The sequence below is a fragment of the Scyliorhinus torazame genome, chromosome 2 (genome assembly GCF_047496885.1).
Source record: "Scyliorhinus torazame isolate Kashiwa2021f chromosome 2, sScyTor2.1, whole genome shotgun sequence".
In the NCBI taxonomy this organism is placed as follows: Eukaryota; Metazoa; Chordata; class Chondrichthyes; order Carcharhiniformes; family Scyliorhinidae; genus Scyliorhinus; species Scyliorhinus torazame.
The window spans coordinates 217,025,771-217,049,221 of NC_092708.1; the positions used below are offsets into that span (position 1 = coordinate 217,025,771).

General features: G+C 49.6%; 1 protein-coding gene across 4 annotated transcripts in view; it reads right to left on the minus strand.

The window, feature by feature from the left end:
- The window catches only part of map3k13 (mitogen-activated protein kinase kinase kinase 13), a 208,635-nt gene that overhangs the window by 75,013 nt on the left and 110,171 nt on the right, over positions 1–23,451 (minus strand). For all 4 annotated transcript variants that reach the window (XM_072483863.1, XM_072483854.1, XM_072483872.1 and 1 more), the window contains 4 exons: positions 23,158–23,266; positions 21,955–22,064; positions 20,022–20,138; positions 11,307–11,444 (listed from right to left, as the gene is read on the minus strand). In XM_072483863.1, coding sequence (XP_072339964.1) covers positions 11,307–11,444; positions 20,022–20,138; positions 21,955–22,064; positions 23,158–23,266 — 474 coding nt within the window. The remainder of the gene's footprint in view (positions 1–11,306; positions 11,445–20,021; positions 20,139–21,954; positions 22,065–23,157; positions 23,267–23,451) is intronic.

Here is a 23,451-nt window from a genome sequence, read left to right on the forward strand (position 1 = left end):
CACAGTAACTCCATAGCAGTGTTAATGTAATCCTACTTGTGACACTAATAAAGATTATTATTATTATATGGTGTACATGGACTTCTAAAAGGCATTTGATAAAGTGCCACACAATAGACTTGTCAACAAGGTTGAAGCACGAGTGGCAGTGTGGACACAAATTGGCTATAAAGGATAGGAAACAGATGGTTTCTGTTGTTTTTCAAACTGGAGGGAGGCATGTAGTGGTGATCCCAGGGACTAGGGCCACTACTTTTCTTGATCTATATCAACGACTTCGATTTGGATGCACACTGCAGGATTTAAACATTTTCAGATGACAAAGCTTGGGAGATGTAGTGGACTTTGAGGAGGATAGTGGTAGACTTAAAGAGTACATAGGCTGGTGGAATGGACAGATATGTGGAAGATTAGCTTCAACGCAGAGAAGTGATATATTTTGAAAGGAAGATTGAGGAGATGCAATATAACCGAAAGGATACAATTCTGATGCAGGGACAAAGAGACCTGGGAGACCCATGCACAAATCATTCTTGTGGCAGGGTAGGCTGAGAAAGTGGTTGAGAAAGCATAAGGAGTCCTTGGCATTACAGAGGCAAGAGTACGAAGGCAAGGAAGATATAATGAATCTTTATAAAACACTGGCATGGCCTAAACTGGTGTATTATGGTAAGGCGGTGGCATAGTGGTATTGTCATTGGACGAGTAATCCAGAGACCCAGGATAACGATTTGAGGACCCGGGTTCGATTCCCACCATAGCAGGTGATGGAATTTAAACTCAATACAAGATCTGGAATTAAAATTCAAATGATGGCCATGGAACCATTATCGACTGTTGTATTAGCCTATCTGTTCACTAATGTCTTTGAGGGGAGGAAATCTGCCATCCTTAGCTGGTTTGACCTACATGTGACGCCAGACCCACAGCAATGTGGTTAACTCTTAAATGCCCTCTGAAATGGCCAAGCAACCGCTACAAAAACACAAATAAGGAATGAAACCTGACAGACCAGCCGGCATCGAACCAGGCACCGGAAATGACAACAGCTGATCCTGCATCTGGGGGCCTGTGCCAAAGGGGAGAGCTGTCTCACAGACTAGTCAAACAACTGCCTGACACAGTCATACTCACAGAATCATACCTTATAGAGAATGTCCCAGACACCACAATCATCATTCCTGGATATGTCCTGTCTCACCGGTAGGACAGACCCAGCAGAGGTGGCGGCACAGTGGTATACAGTCAGGAGGGCGTTTCCCTGGGCGTCGTCAACATCGACTCTGGACCTCATAAAGTCTCATGGCTTCAGGTTAAACATGGGCAAGGAAACCTCCTGCTGATTACCACGTACCGTCCACCATCAGCTGATAAATCAGTACTCCTCCATGTTGAACAGCACTTGGAGGAAGCACTGAGGGTGGCAAGGGCGCAGAATGTACTCTGGGTGGGAGACTTCAATGTCCATCAATAAGAGTGGCTCGGTAGTACCACCACAGACCAAGCTGGCCTGGTCCTAAAGGACACAGCTGCTAGACTGGGATTGCAGCAGGTGGTGAGGGAACCAACAAGAGGGAAAAATATACTTAACCTCATCCTCACCAATCTGCATCCTGCAGATGCATCTGTCCATGAAAGTACCGGTAGAGGTGACCACTGAACAGTCCTTGTGAAGACAAAGTCCAGTCTTCATATTGAGGATATGCTCCATCGTGTTGTGTGGCACTACCACCGTGCCAAATGGGATAGACTTCAAACAGATCTGGCAATTCAAGACTGGGCATCCATGAGGCGCTGTGGGCCATCAGCAGCGGCAGAATTGTATTCAACCACAATCTGCAACCTCATGGCCCGGCATATCTGCCAGTCTACCATCACCACCAAGCCAGGGGATAAACCCTGGTTTAATGAAGAGTGCAGGAGAGCCTGCCAGGAGCAACATCAGGCATACCAGAAAATGAGGGGCGGAATTCTCCCCCACCACGCTGGTGGGAGAATCGCTGGGGCGCCGCACGAGTCCCGCCACGCTGCCCCGGCACCTGCACGCGATTCTCCCACCCCCCCCCAAACTGGCACGGTGAGAATCACGGCTGGCCGCTGGGAGAATCGCCGCTCGCCGTTTGTAACGGGCGAGCGGCGATTCTCCGGCCCGTATGGGCCGAGCGACCTGCCCCACACCTGGTCGCTGCCGGCGGGAACAGCGCGGGAACGCTGGGGGGGGGGGCCTGTGGGGGGGGGGGGGGGGGTATTCCTGCACCGGGGGCGACCTCAAAAGGGGTCTGGCCTGCGTTCGGTGGCCAACGATTGGTGGGCCGGCCTCTCTGAAGGAGGACGTCCTTTCCTCCGCCGCCCCGCAAGATCCATCCGACATCTTCTTGCGGGGCGGGCTCGGGGAGGATGGCAACCGCACATGAGGGGGTTAGCGCCGGCCAACCCGCGCATGCGCGGTTGACGTCATTTACACGGCGCACTTTTACGCGGCGCCAAGGCCCGGCACACGTAAATGACGCGACGCTGCTACTAGCCCCCCGGGGGTAGGAGAGTAGGGGGCTGGGTTTTCACTCCGGCGTCGGGACTTAGTCTCCCGATGGGAGAATTGCGCCCGAGGTGTCAACCTGGTGAAGCCAGGACTATTTCTGTGCCAAACAGCATAAGCAGCAAGTAATAGACAGAGCTAAGAGATTCCACAACGAACACATCAGATCTAAGCTCTGTAGTCCTGCCACATCCAGCCATGAATGATGGTAGACAATTAAACAACTCACTGGAGGAGGAGACTCCACAATATCCCCATCCACAATGATGGAGGAGCTCAACACACATGTGCAAAAGACAAGGCTGAGGCATTCACAATAATCTTCAGTCAGAAGTGCCGAGTGGATGATCCATTTTGGTCTCCTCCGGAGAACCCCAGCATCACAGATGTTTGTCTTCAGCCAATACGATTCACTCCACGTGATATCAAGAAACGGCTGAAGGCACTGGATACTGCAACGGCTATGGGCCCTGACAATATGAAAATGAAATGAAATGAATATCATTTATTGTCACAAGTAGGCTTGTGAAAAGTTACTGTGAAACGCCCCTAGTCGCCACATTCCGGCGCCTGTTCAGGGAGGCTGGTACGGGAATTGAACCCGTGCTGCTGGCCTGCCTTGGTCTGCTTTAAAAAACAGCTATTTAGCCCTGTGCTAAACTAGCCCCTCCCAGCAATAATACTGAAGACTTGCGCTCCAGAACTTGCTGCACCCCTGGTCAAACTGTTCCAGTACAGCTACAACACTAGCATCTACCCGGCAATGTGCAAAATTGCCCAGGTGTGTCCTGCACACAAGAAACAGGACAAATCCAACCCAGCCAATTACCGCCCTATCAGTCTACTCTCCATCATCAGCAAAATTATGGAACGAGTCATCAGCAGTGCTACCAAGCGGCACTTACTCAGCAATAACCTGCTCACGAACACTGAGTTTGGGTTCCGCCAGGGTCACTCAGCTCCTGACCTCATTACAGCCTTGGTTCAAACATGGAGAAAAGAGCTGAATGTCAGAGGTGAAGTGAGAGTGATTGCCCTTGACATCAAGGCAGCATTTGACCGAGTATGGCATCAAGGAGCCCTAGCTAAACTGGAGTAAATGCGAATCAGGGGGAAATCTCTCCGCTGGTTGGAGTCATATCTGGCACAAAGGACGATGGGTGTGGTGGTTGGAGGTCAATCATCTCAACTCCAGGACATCACTGCAAGAGTTCCTCAGGGTAGTGTCCTAGGCCCAACCATCTTCAGCTGCTTCATCAATGACCTGCCTTCCATCATAAGGTCAGAAGTTTGTGGATGACTGCACAATGTTCAGCACCATTCGTGACTCCTCAGATACTGAAGCAGTCCATGTCCAAATACAGCAAGACCTGGACAATATCCAGGCTTGGACTGAAAAGTGGCAAGTTACATTCGCGCCACACACGTGCCAGGCAATGATCATCTACTGCAAGGGAGGATCTAACCACCGCCTCTTGACATTCAACGGCATTAACATCGCTGAATCCCCCACAAGCAACATCCTGGAGGTTACCATTGATCAGAAACTGAACTGGACTAGCCACATTAATACTGTGGCTACCAGGGCAGGTCAAAGACTAGGAATCCAATGGCAAATAACTCACCTCCTGAACCCCCAAAGCCTTTCCACCATATACAACGCACATGTCAGGAGTGTGTAATAGAATACTCTCCATTTGCCTGGATGAGTGCAGCTTCAACAACACTCAAGAAGCTCAATACCATCCAGGACAAAGCAGCTCACTTGATTGCCCCCCCTTCCACAAACATTCAAACCCTTCACCACCGACGAACAGCCATGTGTATCATCTACAAGATGCACTACAAGGTTCCTTAGACCAGTGTTCTTCAAAGTCGGGGACGCGACCCGCGGGTGGGTCGCGGGCGGGTGTCGGGAGGGTCGCGGAGCCATTGTACGTGGCGCTCCCGATCGCGCAAATCCCCGCGCAGCAGCCGACTTTTCATAATGCCGGCTGCAAGCGGCCGCGAACATGTTAAAAAAAAAATTCGCCCACATTGCGCATGCGCGCCAATAATCGGGCACGCATGCGCAGTGCGGCCACTATTTTTAAAACGGTTGCAGCTTTTTGTTTTACAAGTTCTGTAGTGGTTTTTATTCATTTATTCATTTATTTTATTCATTTAATTTTTTTTTTCATTTATTTTATTAATTTTATTTTTTTTACAAGTTCGGGGTTTTTTTATTCATTTTTTCATTTATTTTATTATTATTTTTTTACAAGTTCAGGGGCGGTTTTATTTGATAAAATTTTACAGGAATAAAATGCAGAACTTTGGACAGATGGAGACGCCATACTTTCCGACACCAGAAGGCTTCATCTTCATCCAACAGGTTCCATTGTGTACGAGGGCCATAGGGACCCAGTACCATTTCCTCCATTTTTGTCAGCAGCAAACAAGGTAAGAGAAAATGGTGGGTTGTGCAGGTCGGCCGGCGTGGGTCGCGAAGGTCGGCCGGCGTGGGTCGCGAAGGTCGGCCGGGTTGGGTCCCGAAGGTTGGCCGGTTGGTAAAAATGGGTCCCCAGAAAAAAGGTTTGAAGAACACTGCCTTAGATAACATTTTCCAAACCATCGACCATTACCATCTGGAAGGACAAGAGCAGCAGAAACCTGGGTACCGCACAACCTGGAGGTTCCCCTCCAAGTCACTCACCAAATCGCTGGCTTTGAAAGCAGACCAAGACAGGCCAGCAGCACGGTTTAATTCCCGTAACAGCCTCCCCGAACAGGCGCCGGAATGTGGCGACTAGGGGCTTTCCACAGTAACTTCATTGAAGCCTACTCGTGACAATAAGCGATTTTCATTCATTTCATTTTCATTACATCCTGACTTGGAAATATATCGCAGTTCCTTCATTGTCACTGGGCAACATCCTGGAACTACCTCCCTAACAGCACAGTGGGTGTGCCTACACCTCAAGGACTGCAGGTTCAAGAAGGCAACTCACCACAACCTTCTGAAGGGCACCTAGGGCTGGTCAATGACTGCTGGCCTAACCAGCGATGGCCACATCCCGTAAATGAATTAAAACAAAAAGAATTCTGGGCAACGCACTTTAGATATGATGTGAAGGTTTAGCAAAGGTTCAGAAAAGGTTCACTTGAATAATTCCAGGGATGAGGGACTTCAGTTACATTGATCTATCAGAGAATCCAGGATCATTCTCCTTATAGAAGAGATGGTTGAGAGGAGATTTGATAGAGAATTCAAAATCATTGTGTCAGTGGTGGATTGTCCATTGTGTCGGTGAAGGATTATCTATTGTGTCAGTGATGGATTGTCCAATGTGTCAGTGATGGATTGTCCAATATATCAGTGAAGGATTGTCCAATGTGTCGGTGATGGATTGTCCAATGTGTCGGTGATGGATTGTCCAATGTGTCAGTGAAGGATTGTTTATTGTGTCAGTGATGGATAGTCCAATATGTCAGTGAAAGATTGTCCATTGTGTCGGTGAAGGATTGTCCAATATGTCGGTGACGGATTGTTTATTGTGTCAGTGATGGATTGTCCAATGTGTCGGTGATGGATTGTCCAATGTGTCGGTGATGGATTGTCCAATATGTCAGTGAAGGATTGTCCAATGTGTCGATGAAGGATTGTCCAATGTGTCGGTGATGGATTGGCCAATGTGTCGGTGATGGATTGTCCAATATGTCAGTGAAGGATTGTCCATTGTGTCGGTGAAGGATTGTCCAATGTGTCGGTGAAGGATTGTCCAATGTGTCGGTGATGGATTGTCCAATATGTCAGTGAAGGATTGTCCAATGTGTCGGTGAAGGATTGTCCAATGTGTCGGTGATGGATTGTCCAATGTGTCGGTGATGGATTGTCCAATGTGTCGGTGATGGATTGTCCAATATGTCGGTGAAGGATTGTCCATTGTGTCGGTGATGGATTGTCCAATGTGTCGGTGAAGGATTGTCCATTGTGTCGGTGAAGGATTGTCCATTGTGTCGGTGATGGATTGTCCAATGTGTCGGTGATGGATTGTCCAATGTGTCGGTGATGGATTGTCCAATGTGTCGGTGATGGATTGTCCAATATGTCGGTGAAGGATTGTCCATTGTGTCGGTGATGGATTGTCCAATGTGTCGGTGAAGGATTGTCCATTGTGTCGGTGAAGGATTGTCCAATGTGTCGGTGAAGGATTGTCCATTGTGTCGGTGAAGGATTGTCCAATGTGTCGGTGAAGGATTGTCTAATGTGTCAGTGAAGGATTGTCCATTGTATTGGTGAGGGATTGTCCAATGTGTCGGTGAAGGATTGTCCATTGTGTCGGTGATGGATAGTCCAATGTGTCGGTGAAGGATTGTCCATTGTGTCGGTGAAGGATTGTCTAATGTGTCAGTGAAGGATTGTCCATTGTGTCGGTGATGGATAGTCCAATGTGTCGGTGATGGATTGTCCAATATGTCAGTGAAGGTTTGTCCATTGTGTCGGTGATGGATTCCCCACGGTGTCGGTGATGGATAGTCCAATGTGTCGGTGATGGATTCCCCACGGTGTCGGTGATGGATTCCCCACGGTGTCGGTGATGGATTCCCCACGGTGTCGATGATGGATTCCCCACGGTGTCGATGACGGATTCCCCACGGTGTCGGTGATGGATTCCCCACGGTGTCTGTGATGGATTCCCCACGGTGTCGGTGATGGATTCCCCACGGTGTCGGTGATGGATTCTCCACGGTGTCGATGATGGATTCCCCACGGTGTCGGTGATGGATTCCCCACGGTGTCGATGATGGATTCTCCACGGTGTCTGTGATGGATTCCCCACGGTGTCGGTGATGGATTCCCCACGTTGTCGGTGATGGATTCCCCACGGTGTCGGTGATGGATTCTCCACGGTGTCGATGATGGATTCCCCACGGTGTCGGTGACGGATTCCCCACGGTGTCGGTGATGGATTCCCCACGGTGTCGATGATGGATTCTCCACGGTGCCGGTGATGGATTCCCCACGGTGTCGGTGATGGATTCCCCACGGTGTCGATGATGGATTCCCCACGGTGTCGGTGATGGATTCTCCACGGTGTCGGTGATGGATTCCCCACGGTGTCGGTGATGGATTCTCCACGGTGTCAGTGATGGATTCCCCACGGTGTCGATGACGGATTCCCCGGGGTGTCGGTGATGGATTCTCCACGGTGTCGATGATGGATTCCCCACGGTGTCGGTGATGGATTCCCCACGGTGTCGGTGATGGATTCCCCACGGTGCCGGTGATGGATTCTCCACGGTGTCGGTGATGGATTCCCCACGGTGTCGGTGATGGATTCTCCACGGTGTCGGTGATGGATTCTCCACGGTGTCGGTGATGGATTCCCCACGGTGTCGGTGATGGATTCCCCACGGTGTCGGTGATGGATTCCCCACTGTGTCGATGATGGATTCTCCATGGTGTCGGTGATGGATTCTCCACGGTGTCGGTGATGGATTCTCCACGGTGTCGGTGATGGATTCTCCACGGTGTCGGTGATGGATTCCCCACGGTGTCGATGACGGATTCCCCACGGTGTCGGTGATGGATTCCCCACGGTGTCGGTGATGGATTCCCCACGGTGTCGATGATGGATTCTCCACGGTGTCGATGATGGATTCCCCACGGTGTCGGTGACGGATTCCCCACGGTGTCGGTGATGGATTCCCCACGGTGTCGATGACGGATTCCCCGGGGTGTCGGTGATGGATTCTCCACGGTGTCGGTGATGGATTCCCCACGGTGTCGGTGATGGATTCCCCACGGTGTCTGTGATGGATTCTCCACGGTGTCGGTGACGGATTCCCCACGGTGTCGGTGATGGATTCCCCACGGTGTCGGTGATGGATTCCCCACGGTGTCGGTGATGGATTCCCCACGGTGTCGATGACGGATTCCCCGGGGTGTCGATGACGGATTCCCCACGGTGTCGGTGATGGATTCCCCACGGTGTCGGTGATGGATTCCCCACGGTGTCGGTGATGGATTCTCCACGGTGTCGGTGATGGATTCCCCACGGTGTCGGTGATGGATTCCCCACGGTGTCGGTGATGGATTCCCCACGGTGTCGGTGATGGATTCCCCACGGTGTCGGTGATGGATTCTCCACGGTGTCGATGATGGATTCTCCGCGGTGTCGATGATGGATTCCCCACGGTGTCGATGATGGATTCTCCACGGTGTCGATGATGGATTCTCCACGGTGTTGGTGATGGATTCCCCACGGTGTCAGTGATGGATTCTCCACGGTGTCGATGATGGATTCTCCACGGTGTCGATGATGGATTCCCCACGGTGTCGGTGATGGATTCCCCACGGTGTCGGTGATGGATTCCCCACGGTGTCGGTGATGGATTCTCCACGGTGTCGGTGATGGATTCCCCACGGTGTCGGTGATGGATTCCCCACGGTGTCGGTGATGGATTCCCCACGGTGTCGGTGATGGATTCCCCACGGTGTCGGTGATGGATTCCCCACGGTGTCGGTGATGGATTCTCCACGGTGTCGGTGATGGATTCTCCACGGTGTCGCTGATGGATTCCCCACGGTGTCGGTGATGGATTCCCCACGGTGTCGATGATGGATTCTCCACGGTGTCGATGATGGATTCTCCACGGTGTCGATGATGGATTCTCCACGGTGTCGGTGATGGATTCCCCACGGTGTCGGTGACGGATTCCCCACGGTGTCGGTGATGGATTCCCCACGGTGTCGGTGATGGATTCCCCACGGTGTCGGTGATGGATTCCCCACGGTGTCGGTGATGGATTCCCCACGGTGTCGATGATGGATTCTCCACGGTGTCGATGATGGATTCCCCACGGTGTCGGTGATGGATTCCCCACGGTGTCGGTGATGGATTCCCCACGGTGTCGGTGATGGATTCCCCACGGTGTCGATGATGGATTCTCCACGGTGTCGATGATGGATTCCCCACGGTGTCGATGACGGATTCCCCACGGTGTCGGTGATGGATTCCCCACGGTGTCGGTGATGGATTCTCCACGGTGTCGGTGATGGATTCCCCACGGTGTCGATGACGGATTCCCCACGGTGTCGGTGATGGATTCCCCACGGTGTCGGTGATGGATTCCCCACGGTGTCGATGATGGATTCTCCACGCTGTCGGTGATGGATTCCCCACGGTGTCTGTGATGGATTCTCCACGGTGTCGGTGATGGATTCCCCACGGTGTCGGTGACGGATTCCCCACGGTGTCGATGACGGATTCCCCACGGTGTCGGTGATGGATTCCCCACGGTGTCGATGACGGATTCCCCACGGTGTCGGTGATGGATTCCCCACGGTGTCGATGATGGATTCCCCACGGTGTCGGTGATGGATTCCCCACGGTGTCGGTGACGGATTCCCCACGGTGTCGGTGATGGATTCCCCACGGTGTCAGTGATGGATTCTCCACGGTGTCGATGATGGATTCTCCACGGTGTCGATGATGGATTCCCCACGGTGTCGGTGATGGATTCCCCACGGTGTCGGTGATGGATTCCCCACGGTGTCGATGATGGATTCTCCACGGTGTCGGTGATGGATTCTCCACGGTGTCGATGATGGATTCCCCACGGTGTCGGTGATGGATTCCCCACGGTGTCGATGATGGATTCTCCACGGTGTCGATGATGGATTCTCCACGGTGTCGATGATGGATTCTCCACGGTGTCGATGATGGATTCTCCACGGTGTCGGTGAAGGATTCCCCACGGTGTCGGTGACGGATTCCCCACGGTGTCGGTGATGGATTCCCCACGGTGTCGGTGATGGATTCCCCACGGTGTCGGTGATGGATTCCCCACGGTGTCGGTGATGGATTCCCCACGGTGTCGATGATGGATTCCCCACGGTGTCGATGATGGATTCTCCACGGTGTCGATGATGGATTCCCCACGGTGTCGGTGATGGATTCCCCACGGTGTCGGTGATGGATTCCCCACGGTGTCGATGATGGATTCTCCACGGTGTCGGTGATGGATTCTCCACGGTGTCGGTGATGGATTCCCCACGGTGTCGGTGATGGATTCCCCACGGTGTCGATGATGGATTCTCCACGGTGTCGGTGATGGATTCCCCACGGTGTCGATGATGGATTCTCCACGGTGTCGGTGATGGATTCTCCACGGTGTCGGTGACGGATTCCCCACGGTGTCGGTGATGGATTCTCCACGGTGTCGATGATGGATTCCCCACGGTGTCGATGATGGATTCTCCACGGTGTCGGTGATGGATTCCCCACGGTGTCGGTGATGGATTCCCCACGGTGTCGGTGATGGATTCCCATGGTGGCGGTAATGGATTCCCCATTGGGTCGATGATGGATTCTCCATTGTGACGGTGCTGGCTTTCCCATTGTGACTGGGTGGGCTTTTCATTGTTTTGTGTTTCCCACTTTTCAATGTTGGCTTTCCTATTGTTTCGTACACTTGGACAAAAAATAAAATGTTCTTTCCTTGGTGAAAAATAGAGTCTGCAGACACTGCCTTAGAACGATAACTAGCCATGCTGAGTGTCAGTAACCACTTAGTCCACGTAGACGTAGAAACATGGCAAGATTGATGGAGCAGAAGGAGACCATTAGGCCTATTCTGTCCATGCCAGCCAAAGAAGAGCTTTCTAGCCTAATCTCATCTTCCATTTTGTGGCCCATAGCCCTGTAGATTTGAGCACATCATGTGCGTATCTAGCATTTCTGCTTCTAGCACTCCTTCAGGCAGTGAATAGACACTCACTTACCGTTTCCCCTGGGATCCAGGTTTATGACTTGAGGCCTTCTTTTTGATCAATTTCTCCACAGCGTTGGAGCGGATTATTGGCCTGACCAGATGCCGCTTGTATGTTCCTGGGTATTTCTTCTCCACAGCTTGTTCACGTCTGCAAAACAACAAAATAACCTCAGGGCTCTCTTAAGAAGAGGCTTATCTTTACAAATCTATGCTTTCATCTGGTGGATAAAACACGAGCTCTACAGATGAGGTATGTTTGAAGGTTGATGCTAAATTAGCCTGTGCCTGGGGGTGGGGATGGGGTGGGTGGCAGAGCAGTGGCGGAGACAATTAGCATCAGTGGCCCTTGGCCAGGGGCCAGGACTGCGAGACATCAGTCAGGGTTCCCATGACTCTAGATGGAATGATCACTAGGGTGAAGACTGAACCAGTCTCAGAGGTCATACAGCCACCTGACATTCATTGCTTGGATCAATTCAGGGTGAGATATGGGAGAAGTACCAGAGTCAACTACATTCAATGTCTGCAGGTGGAAAGAAAATTGGTGAGGCTTGGGAAGAATGATGGGAATGCCTGCTGTATAGCACAAATATATATGATCGAGCCCACTGGGGTCCGCCTAGCTCAGCCTTCTATAGAAACAGATAAACCATCACCACCCCTTTCTCATGGGGAACCAGAGATGCTCAGTAAATACCGGTCTTGCCAACAATGCCCATTTCCCAAGAATTAATAAAATGTATTTAATTGCCTCTCCAGTGACTCATAAACACTTGAATCTGCTCTTTACCAGTCATGATTTAATCATGCTTAGGACAGTAGTCCGGAGGCTCTAGTTGGACAGCGTTGACCCATTGGATTGATATCACCAAATATCCCAAAATGCTGCTTAACCTCAAGAAACACATTCAGCAATGAATGCCAGTAGGATGCCGGAAGTTTGTTTGTCAACTATGCGCAGGTAGAGACTGACAAGTATAACTCAGTGATTGACTGACTGAATGATGTGGAAATGATGTGGACTGACTGACAGAGTGTGGAAAAAAATTGGGGGGGGGGGGGTCATGTGGCTGAGCCAGAAAGGTGAATGGTGGTTTCAAACATTCTGCTCCTGTCTGCCTGTTGTACTGGCCCCGGGCTGGCTACTCTGTTTCGTAGTCAATTAGATCAGAAGGTGGGGAGAGGGGCTGATTAATGTGTGTGAATGGGGGAGAGAGGGGCTGAGTACACAGTGTGCATATCTGTATGTACATGTGTTGGGGATGGGGTGAGGGGGAGCGCCATTGAGTCTTCTGTCACTGGGGAATATGGATAATGTGGCTGAAACCTCAGTGGCCATAAGTGTCACATGTCCTGTGCCTGTTAGAAAGCGCTCCACTTTCTGACCCCGAGTTAGGAGGAGCACAGCTTCACACTCAGGTACGTTACCTACCTTGTAAATTCAATCCATTTTATTTTAATGCTGCATTGTGGTCTGAATCCACAGTGGAACTGCAGACTCTAGGACTATTTTGTGTCATTTGAACTCCAGATTAGAAAATGAAGTTTATTTGACTTGTTTCACCTTAAAATCAATTATGTCAAGATGACCTTTAGAAAATCTTGATATGATGCTGCTATAGATCAGTAATGCTGAATGCAAATGGGAACGTCAATAGTATCCATTGCTTCCTGGCAAAGGTCCACGAGCTGCTCCAGCTCACGTAAGTAAAGGACTGGTGAGTGCATAAAATAATAATTTTTTTAAAGTATGTTAAAAGCACAGATTTTAATATTTTTAACAGATATACTATGTTTTTTATCTATAATACGTAAATCTTAATAATTATATATTGAATGTTACTATACTTAGTTGTTGTTTTGTTTCTGTTGGTATCTTGGGTTACGTTAATTTTCAAATGTTAAAATGGGGTCACATTGGAAAATAGTTTGGGAAGCACGGCCTTTTCACTTTACAAGATACCCTATTATTCTCCTCCTTCCAAGGACAAAGGATCTTTCCATATACCTCTGTTCTCTCACACTAGGGAGCAGCTTTGTGACCCTTCTCTGCACTGATTCCAGGACTTGGACTGGTCAGGCTATTGCGCCAGAAATGAACCAAGTACACAAGATGTGACCTGAGCAAAGCTCAAGCTGATAAAGGTCTGGACTAGAGTTGGTCAGCAGAGAGGGAGATGTAGAGTAACAGCTGGGTGATGTTTGTGAAGCAAAGGAAAACAAGCCAATCATTTTTTAGAAATATATTAATTCACGGACTGTGGGCATCGCTGACAATCCCACAATTTATTGCCCATCACTAATTGCCATTGAGCAGGTGGTGGGGAGCCTTTTTCTGATCTGCTACAATTGTGTGGGGATGGTACACCCCGAGTGTTGTTGAGGTAGGGAGTTCTGGGATTTTGACCCAGTGACACTGACAAACCTCTAATATAGTTTAAATTAATCAACTGTGAAGTAAGATTAGATCAATTATTTAGTATAAAAACTAAAAATCTTGGGGGATAAAGTTTGAGCTAAATAATAAGGGATAGTAACACTAAGGATTCTGGATTTTTCAGTAAATCAAAACCTGAGGTACACAGATAAGCCAGTTAAGTAAAAACATTAAAATAGTCACTTGGGAGTAAAGAACTTGAGTATTGCTGAGAAAAGAGACATGCTGACAAAGTTTTCTATCTTGTACTCATTATAACACACACAAGAATGCTAAATTCCAAAGAGAGCAACAATTTATACTGCATGAGAAAAGTATGCTGATTGGTTGGCCAGTTAACACTGATTTATCAAGATGTTGGAACAGAGAATACTCCAGGGAACTACTATTCCTCCATGGTTTGGTTTAATTTTTTTTTAAAGGCTCAATGCCTGGACATGTTGCTTTTGCCTGCAGAGGACAAGCTGGGATATGCAGTCTACATACCTGGCATTGCACAGGCACAGAAATTCATATACCACATGACTTGCCAACCAATCTACACTCTTTTCTTACACAGTATAAGGTGTTGTTCACTTTGAAATTATAATTCTTGGGGAGCTGATATCAATAAGGGCACATAAAGGAAAGCAGGAGAGTAGGGAACGGGAGCGGGTGCTGCAAGAACTTCTGAGGGTGGACAGGCAATATGCGGAGGCACATGAGGAGGGACTGTACAGGGAAAGGCAAAGGTTACACGTAGAATTTGACTTGCTGACAACGGGTACTGCAGAAGCACAGTGGAGGAAGGCACAGGGTGTACAGTATGAGTATGGGGAGAAGGCGAGCAGGTTGCTGGCCCATCAATTGAGGAAAAGGGGAGCAGCGAGGGAAATAGGGGGAGTGAGGGATGAGGAAGGAGAGATAGAGCGGGGAGCGGAGAGAGTGAATGGAGTGTTCAAGGCATTCTATAAAAGATTATACGAAGCACAGCCCCCGGATGGGAAGGAGAGAATGATGTGCTTCCTGGCCCGGCTGGAATTTCCTAAGGTGGAGGAGCAGGAGAGGGTGGGACTGGGAGCACAGATCGAGATAGAGGAAGTAGTGAAAGGAATTAGGAGTATGCAGGCGGGGAAGGCTCCGGGACCGGATGGATTGCCAGTCGAATTTTATAGGAAATATGTGGACTTGCTTGCCCCGATACTGATGAGAACCTTTAATGAGGCGAAGGAAAGGGGACAGCTGCCCCCGACTATGTCAGAGGCAACGATATCGCTTCTCCTAAAGAAGGAAAAAGACCCGCTGCAATGCGGGTCCTATAGACCTATTTCCCTCCTAAATGTAGACGCTAAGATTCTGGCCAAGGTAATGGCAATGAGGATAGAGGATTGTGTCCCGGTGGTTGTCCATGAGGACCAAACTGGGTTTGTGAAGGGGAGACAGCTGAATACGAATATACGGAGGCTGCTAGGGGTAATGATGATGCCCCCACCAGAGGGGGAAGCGGAGATAGTGGTGGTGATGGATGCCGAGAAAGCATTTGATAGAGTGGAGTGGGATTATTTGTGGGAGGTGTTGAGGAGATTTGGCTTTGGAGATGAGTATATTAGATGGGTACAGCTGCTGTACCCATCTAATATACAGGCCCCGATGGCGAGCGTGGTCACGAATGGACGGGGGTCTGCGTATTTTCGGCTCCATAGAGGGACGAGGCAGGGATGTCCTCTGTCCCCATTATTATTTGCACTGGCGATTGAGCCCCTGGCAATAGCATTGAGGGGTTCCAGGAAGTGGAGGGGAGTACTCAGGGGAGGAGAGGAACACCGGGTATCTCTTTACGCGGACGATTTATTGGTGTATGTGGCGGACCCGGCGGAGGGGATGCCAGAGATAATGCGGATACTTGGGGAGTTTGGAGAATTTTCAGGATATAAGCTGAACATGGGGAAAAGTGAGCTGTTTGTGGTGCATCCAGGGGAGCAGAGCAGAGAAATAGAGGACTTACCGCTGAGGAAGGTAACAAGGGACTTTCGCTACTTGGGGATCCAGGTAGCCAAGAATTGGGGTACATTGCATAGGTTAAACTTAACGCGGTTGGTGGAACAGATGGAGGAGGACTTCAAGAGATGGGACATGGTATCCCTGTCACTGGCAGGGAGGGTACAAGCGGTTAAAATGGTGGTCCTCCCGAGATTCCTCTTTGTGTTTCAGTGCCTCCCGGTGGTGATCACGAAGGCTTTTTTCAAAAGGATTGAGAAGAGTATCATGAGTTTTGTGTGGGCCGGGAAGACCCCGAGAGTGAGGAAGGGATTTTTGCAGCGTAGTAGGGATAGGGGGGGGGCTGGCGCTACCGAACCTGAGTGAGTACTAGTGGGCCGCCAACATCTCAATGGTGTGTAAGTGGATGGGAGAAGAGGAGGGAGCGGCGTGGAAGAGATTGGAGAAGGCGTCCTGTAGGGGGGCTTGCCTACAAGCCATGGTGACGGCGCCGTTGCCGTTCTCACCGAAGAAATACACCACAAGCCCGGTGGTGGTGGCTACTCTGAAAATTTGGGGGCAATGGAGACGGCATAGGGGAAAGACGGGAGCCTCGGTGTGGTCCCCGATAAGAAATAATCATAGGTTTGCTCCGGGGAGAATGGATGGGGGATTTGGAACATGGCAAAGAGCAGGAGTAACACAATTGAGAGATCTGTTTGTAGATGGGACGTTTGCAAGTCTGGGAGCGCTGACCGAAAAATATGGGTTGCCCCAAGGGAATGCATTCCGGTATATGCAACTGAGGGCTTTTACGAGGCAACAGGTGAGGGAATTCCCGCAGCTCCCGACGCAGGAGGTGCAGGACAGAGTGATCTCAAAGACATGGGTGGGGGACGGTAAGGTGTCAGACATATATAGGGAGATGAGAGACGAGGGGGAGATTATGGTAGACGAGCTGAAAGGGAAATGGGAAGAAGAGCTGGGGGAGGAGATTGAGGAGGGGCTGTGGGCTGATGCCCTAAGTAGGGTAAACTCATCGTCCTCGTGTGCCAGGCTAAGCCTGATACAATTTAAGGTGTTACACAGGGCGCATATGACTGGAACACGGCTTAGCAAATTTTTTGGAGTAGAGGATAGGTGTGCGAGATGCTCGAAAAGCCCAGCGAATAACACCCACATGTTCTGGTCATGTCCGGCACTACAGGGGTTTTGGGTGGGGGTGACAAAGGTGCTTTCGAAGGTAGTGGGGGTCCAGGTCGAACCAAGCTGGGGGTTGGCTATATTTGGGGTTGCAGAAGAGCCGGGAGTGCAGGAGGCGAGAGAGGCCGATGTTTTGGCCTTTGCGTTAAAACATATTTTTGGAGAATATTTATCTGGGACAAGGCAGTTGCCATTTAGTTTTGTTTTTGTTTTCGTTTATATGTTATTTATTTCTTGTTTATAAAACTGGCCATTGTTATTTATATTGTTATATTACTGTGTAAAGGATACACAATGTACTGTGATGGTTGGCCAAAAATTTCTCAATAAAATATTTTTTTTAAAAAAGAAATTATAATTCTTGCATCTGTCCTGATGACTTACAATATGAAAGGCTTCAGCAGCATGTTTTTTTGTCAGCAATAAGTCAACCTCCACATAAAATTATATGACAACTCAAGAGAAACTGCTGATTGGTGAGTAGCTGGTGAGTTTATTTATTTAAGCCCTAAATTTATTTCTGTTAAATCAATTAATAATCTAATAAATGAGGTATCGGAGGGTACCCCAGTCTCTTCAAATGTACATCCTGTTCCACGTGGGAACTCTAGTACATTTGTGCACCTGAACAACGACATGTCCAGGAAGTGTTGTCGGCAGAAGCAGCACAAGCTCTGGTTTCGGAGCTCGAGCAACAGCTGAAGTTATTGTGGTGCACCTGCAAGGCATTTCTGGCTGTGTTAGCCTGCATCTTACGGTTTGCAGGCAGAAAAGGGTGGAATGGTGGCGCAGTGGTTAGCACTACTGCATACGGTGCTGAGGACCTGGGTTCGATCTCGACCGGGTCACTGTCTGTGTAGAGTTTGCACATTCTCCCCGTATCTACATGGTCCTCACCCCCACAACCCAAAAGATGTGCAGGTTAGGTGCATTGACCACGCTAATTTGCCCCTTAATTGGATAAACATAATTGGGTACTCTAAATAAGAAAAAAGGTTTGCAGGCAGAAAGGTAATAGCTGGCTGCCACATAGTCGAGGAGGTTTAGGCAGGTAGCGCAGGAGTTCTTAATACTAGTGAGGGCGATGATATCCTTTGGGATGTTGCCTACATCTGTGGGGTCACACCTGTACAGGAAGAGCGCATAGCATTCCACCCACACTTAGTCATTTTTCTGGAGCTGGGCGACATTCTCACTGAACTCTCCCACACTTCAATTTTTTTTTTGAATGGGGACCAAAAGACGCCGACAAGACCAGCTCCTCAGAGATCAAGGCGCCCTTAATCGCAAAGTTAAGTTGAAGGTCCCCCACCCGACAACCATAAACGCTGCAACCCCCACAGACGTAGGCAATACCCCCAACCCTTGACCCCAGAGGGACAACCCCGACCACCCAGGGCTCCAATGGACACCTGGTGTGGCCATCATGACTGGTTTCCGTTTTTGGAAACGAGTAGCGATTCCTGTTGGCCTCATGCTACGCCTGTGGATGCGGTGAAGCTGGGAGACTGGCTTTGAATGTGCTGAGCATATTTAAATGCGTTTAAAGAGTAATTTAAATATGTGTCGGGTGCCATGGTCCGGGAGCATCGAACTCCATTCGGTGCCCAATGCGAACTCTGTTTAGAGACTGTCCCGCTATTCTCCGGGAATAGTGGGACGTGCACGGGGTGTAATGGGGTGGGACGGGGCGCAGTAGAATCGTGCCCAGGTAATTATACTGTCAGGGAACAGACGGGTGTTTCTGCTGCTGCGGACATGAGCACAGGTTGGTACGTTGCCTGACTTCTGCCAGGGTGAATGCTGTGACTGAGCGGCTGCAGGGCATTCTTGAAGAGCAAGGGTGAAGAGCCAGTGGTCGTGGTCCACATTCAGTACCAATGACATTGAAAGAGAGGTGTTGTCTTTTTTTAATATAAATTTAGAGTACCCAATTCATTTTTTTAAATGAAGGGGCAATTTAACATGGCCAGTCCACCTGGCCTGCTCACCTTTGGGTTGTGGGGCGAAACTCACACAAACACGGGGAGAATGTGCAAACTCCACACGAACAGTGACCTGGGGCCGGGATCGAACCTGGGACCTCGGCGCCGTGAGGCAGCAGGGCTAACCTACTGCGCCACCGTGCTGCACTGAGGGGTGTTGTCTTGAAGTTAGATTTTTAGGGAATTTAAAGGAGACAGGCAAGCAGGACATCAAAGGCAATGATCTCCAGGTTACTCCTGGTGTCATGCACTAATTAGTATTGAGATAAGAGGACAGAATATTTGAATATGTGGTTGAAGAGATAGTGCAAGAGGGAAGGCCGCATAGCCCCGTTTTGTACAATGGGGAACTCCGCTCGCCAGAACTCCCCATTGTAGCAAGAGATCGGGACGCCCTTTAAAAAATAGTGCCCTGATCTCCGAGGCCCCCGAAAAAATCCCCGACCTCCCCCCCCCAAACTGAATGTAATATGAGAGGGTCCCTGGCCCCCTCCCGTAGCTCCCCAACACCCATGCCGGACAACTTGGCCCAATCGCACGCACGCAAACAATGTCAACTTGGCAGTGCCAACCTGGCACCCTGGCAGTGCCCAGGCCAGCTGGCAATGCCACCTGGGTACACTGGCAGTGCCAGGATGCCAGGCTGGCACTTCCAATGTGCCCAGGTGGCAGCAGCAGTGCAAGGGCACCACCCCGCCCAAAGGGCATGCAGGTGGGGGCCTCCGATCCCCTTGGACACCCTCACAAGTGCCGCTCCGTCTGGTCCTCGTTTGTGGGGACCAGTGCTGAACGGCGCTCGTCCGAGGTCTCTGAGGAGAAGGGATTGAATCCCAAAGCCTCTGGAATCTGCACATTAGAGTAAGGCTTACTGCCTCGCTCTAATCTGTAGATTTGCTAAAAAGTGATCCCGCCCATTGTGGGCGAGATTCACATTGCAACATCTCACGGGGTACCCGCATCCTAAGAATTCATAAAAGAATATAACTCGCGGAACCTGAAGAAGTGAAAGACCAGTGATCGTTTCTGGTGGAACTCGAACCTCCAGCCAGAACCCAGACTCTCTCTTTCAGAAGCTGACTGAGCTGCTGCATTTTTCAGTTTGTTTTATATTATTTCAGATTGCTGCAGTTGGTTTTGTACCTACTTTATGAGTTCCTTCTCCCTGATCTCCAACTGCAACATGATGGCACTGAGTTCCATGTAGAGATTGTTGGCTCGCTCCAGCTTCCTCTCGTAGTGCTCTCTGATGTCTAGGGCGTGTCTGGAACAAAAGACATAACACTGGCACTAAGCAGCTTTCTCCACAAGTAATTGCATCGAATACAGGGCCTTATCGTTTTTCCACCATGCCCCTGCAGTGAGGTCTGTTACCTTGCTGACCAGTTTGCGCACATAAAGTACACAAAATGGACGACTGACTAACTGCACCTTGTGACATTGGTTGAGTCAATCAGCCCATTTGTAAAACATCTTCTTCGAACAGTGCTTTGGGATCTTTAATGTTCAGGCTGTCAAAATGAATGTGTTGCCACGGTTCCTGTTTCTGTTCCAGTGTCTGCCGGTCTTTCTACCTAAATTGTTCTTCAAGGGGGTGGATAAGTTGATCTCCTTGTTAATTTGGTGGGGGAAGGTCCCCAGGATTAGAAAGGTGATATTACTGAGGGGAAGGCGAATGGGGGACAAGGCCTCCCGAATTTGCTTTGCTATTATTGGGCAGCAAATGCTGAGAAATTGAGAGGATGGTGTAAAGAGGGGAGGGTTCTGTGGATAAGGATGGAGGCGGGCTCTTGCAGGGAGCCAGGTTGCGGGCGTTGGCAACGCCACTGCTCCCGATGACCCCAGGAAAGTATTCGGGGAGTCAGGTGGGGGTGGTCACACTTAGGATTTGGAGGCAGTTTAGACTACACTTTAAATTGAGGGCTGGGTCAGGGAGGATGCTGATGAGGGGGAATCACAGGTTCGGGCCAGGAAGGACAGATGCGAGGTTTGGGGGCTGAGAGGAGAAGGGTATCAGTGAAATGAAGGGTTTGTTCCTTGTGGGACGATTCGCGAGTCTAGAAAAGTCGGGAGAGAAGTATGGATTGACACAGAGAGAAGGGTTTCGGTATATGCAGGTACGGGACTTCGCAAGGAAGGTGTTCCCAACCTTCCCGGTAGTGCCGGCCTCTTTGTTGTTGGAGAAGTGTTGTCAGCGGGGGGACTGGAGAAAGGAGTCATCTCGGCGATTTACAGGAGGATCCTGGAGGAGGACGGGGTGTCGATGGAGGGGATTAAGATGAAATGGGAAGAGGAGCTGGGGATGGTCCTGGAAGAGGGACTGTGGTGTGAGGTGCTGCAGAGGGTGAATTCCTCAACGTCTTGTGCGAGGTTGGGGCTGATACAGCTGAAGGTAGTGCATAGGGCTCACTTCACTAAGTCAAGGATGAGCCGGCTGTTCGAGGGGATGGAGGATACCTGTGAGCAATGTGGGAGGGGTCTCATGAATCATGTTCACATGTTCTGGTCCTGACCGAAACCAGAACATTTTTGGAGATCGGTATTCAGGACAATTCAGGGGTCTTATATGTGGATGTGAACCCAGCCCCCTAGAAGCCATATTCGGGGTGTTGGACCAGCTCGAGCTCAAACGGGCACGGAGGCGGATATCTTAGCCTTCGCCTCATGGATCACTCGAAGGCGGGTTTTGTTTGTGTGGAGGTCAGCCTCTCTAACCTACGCCTCGGTGTGGCGGGGGGATTTACTGGAGTTTCTGAACCTAGAGAAGGTAAAGTTCGAAATGAAGGAGGGGTTCTACAATTGTTGGGGTTAGTTTATTATACACTTTCAGGAATTGGTTACCGTTTGACTGTTGGGGAGGGGAGGTGGGGGGGATGTCTTGTTTGTTTGCTTGTTTGGGTGTTATTGGGCTTGTTTGGGTGTTGTATTATGAAAATGTTGAAAATTTGTTGAATAAGAATACTTTAAAATAAACATGATAATGATGGGAGGAACGAACCTGGGCCTCCTAACATTGTCATTCCAAGGGTTGAAGTTACAAAGAATATACTGCATTCAATCAGGTGAGTGAGTGCACATACCTTAGTTCCTCTCTCCTTCGTCTGATTAATTCTTCATCTAACCGGTGGATACACGTTCCTTCACTCTTTATCTTTTCAAAATGCTTTTTCACTTCTTCCCTCCATTCAGCCTGAAATCAAACACACTCTTTTTACAAGTGGGGTTCCCTCCTGAATTCTAGGACTGCGACTCAATAACAGAAGCTTCACATTTACACTCGCGATTCTTCTCTGATTTCTGGTACCTTACCCAAGGTGGTTGTTCTCCATATATGAATCAGATACTGTCATAGAATTTATCATAGAATTTACAGTGCAGAAGGAGGTCATTCGGCCCATCGGATCTGCACCGGCCCTTGGAAAGAGCACCCTACTAAAGCCCACACCTCCATCCGTTCGGGGCAATTAAGTGTGGCCAATCGACATACACTGCACACCTTTGGATTGTGGGGGTAAGACCCACGCAGACATGGGGAGAATGTGTAAACTCCACACGGACAGTGACCCGGGGCTGGGATCGAAACCAGGTCCTCAGCTTCATGAGGCAGCAGTGCTAACCCACTACGCCACTGTGCCGCCCTCTTTTTACTTTTGTCATTAGTTTTTCGTCCCTCTTTTCCCCTCAGTGTTTGTCTGTTGTAGGGTGTGTTGAGTTAATTATTAGTTAATAGGCAACCTGTTTTATCTTCTGCATATTTAATTATAGTTCTTGTTATTAATAAAGTTAATTGTGTTTAAATTTTACAAACCTGGTGACTGTAGTTATTGGGCAGCCAAGTGCCAAAGACTTTGGGTGTTTTCGAAGAATTATTTATTAATTTCAATTATGTTGTGACTCTGGGTCAAGTAGGGCTGAAATTGACCGCTTACAACATCATTGCCTGGTATTGGATCTTTTAATATGGTTGCTGTGTTACTGATGGCAATTGTAAGCATCATGTCTTGAACCCTGTGGTCCCCAAAGTTAAAGGTTCAGGTCAATGATGCGACAAAACATCATCCCTGCGGTGGGCCAGGGAGAAACGGAACTGTGAATGGCAGGGAAATAAGGTCCGAATATACCAGGACATTGGAGTGGAGCTGGCAAAAAGGGCGTGCTGGGTTTAACAGGGCCAAAGCCACTCTTTATCGACGGCAGGGCAAGTTTGGGGTGCTGTACTCGGCGAAACTGTGGGTGACGTCTGTTCTCTCAGGCTGGCCTCAGTCTCTAACCCAACGTATTACCTGAGATTTAAAGTAGGTCTCCTGAGGGGTGCCCAACACGTCAGCGGATGCAATGTCCAGGTGGAGAAGGATCTGCCGGAATGACGGTCGGTTGCGAGGTTTACTGTGCCTGAAAGCAGAAAGCAGCACCAGTTTAGTACCACAACCACAATGAACAAGGCTACAGAGGTTGGCAGTTTGCCCTCTTGTTTTTTTCTCCTGCCTGCTGTAGGAAGCTGTCTGCTGTTCCGCAATCGTTCTGAACAACCCTAAACAACTTTCACCCTGCTGAAACCTTTCCCAATGTGCCCACTA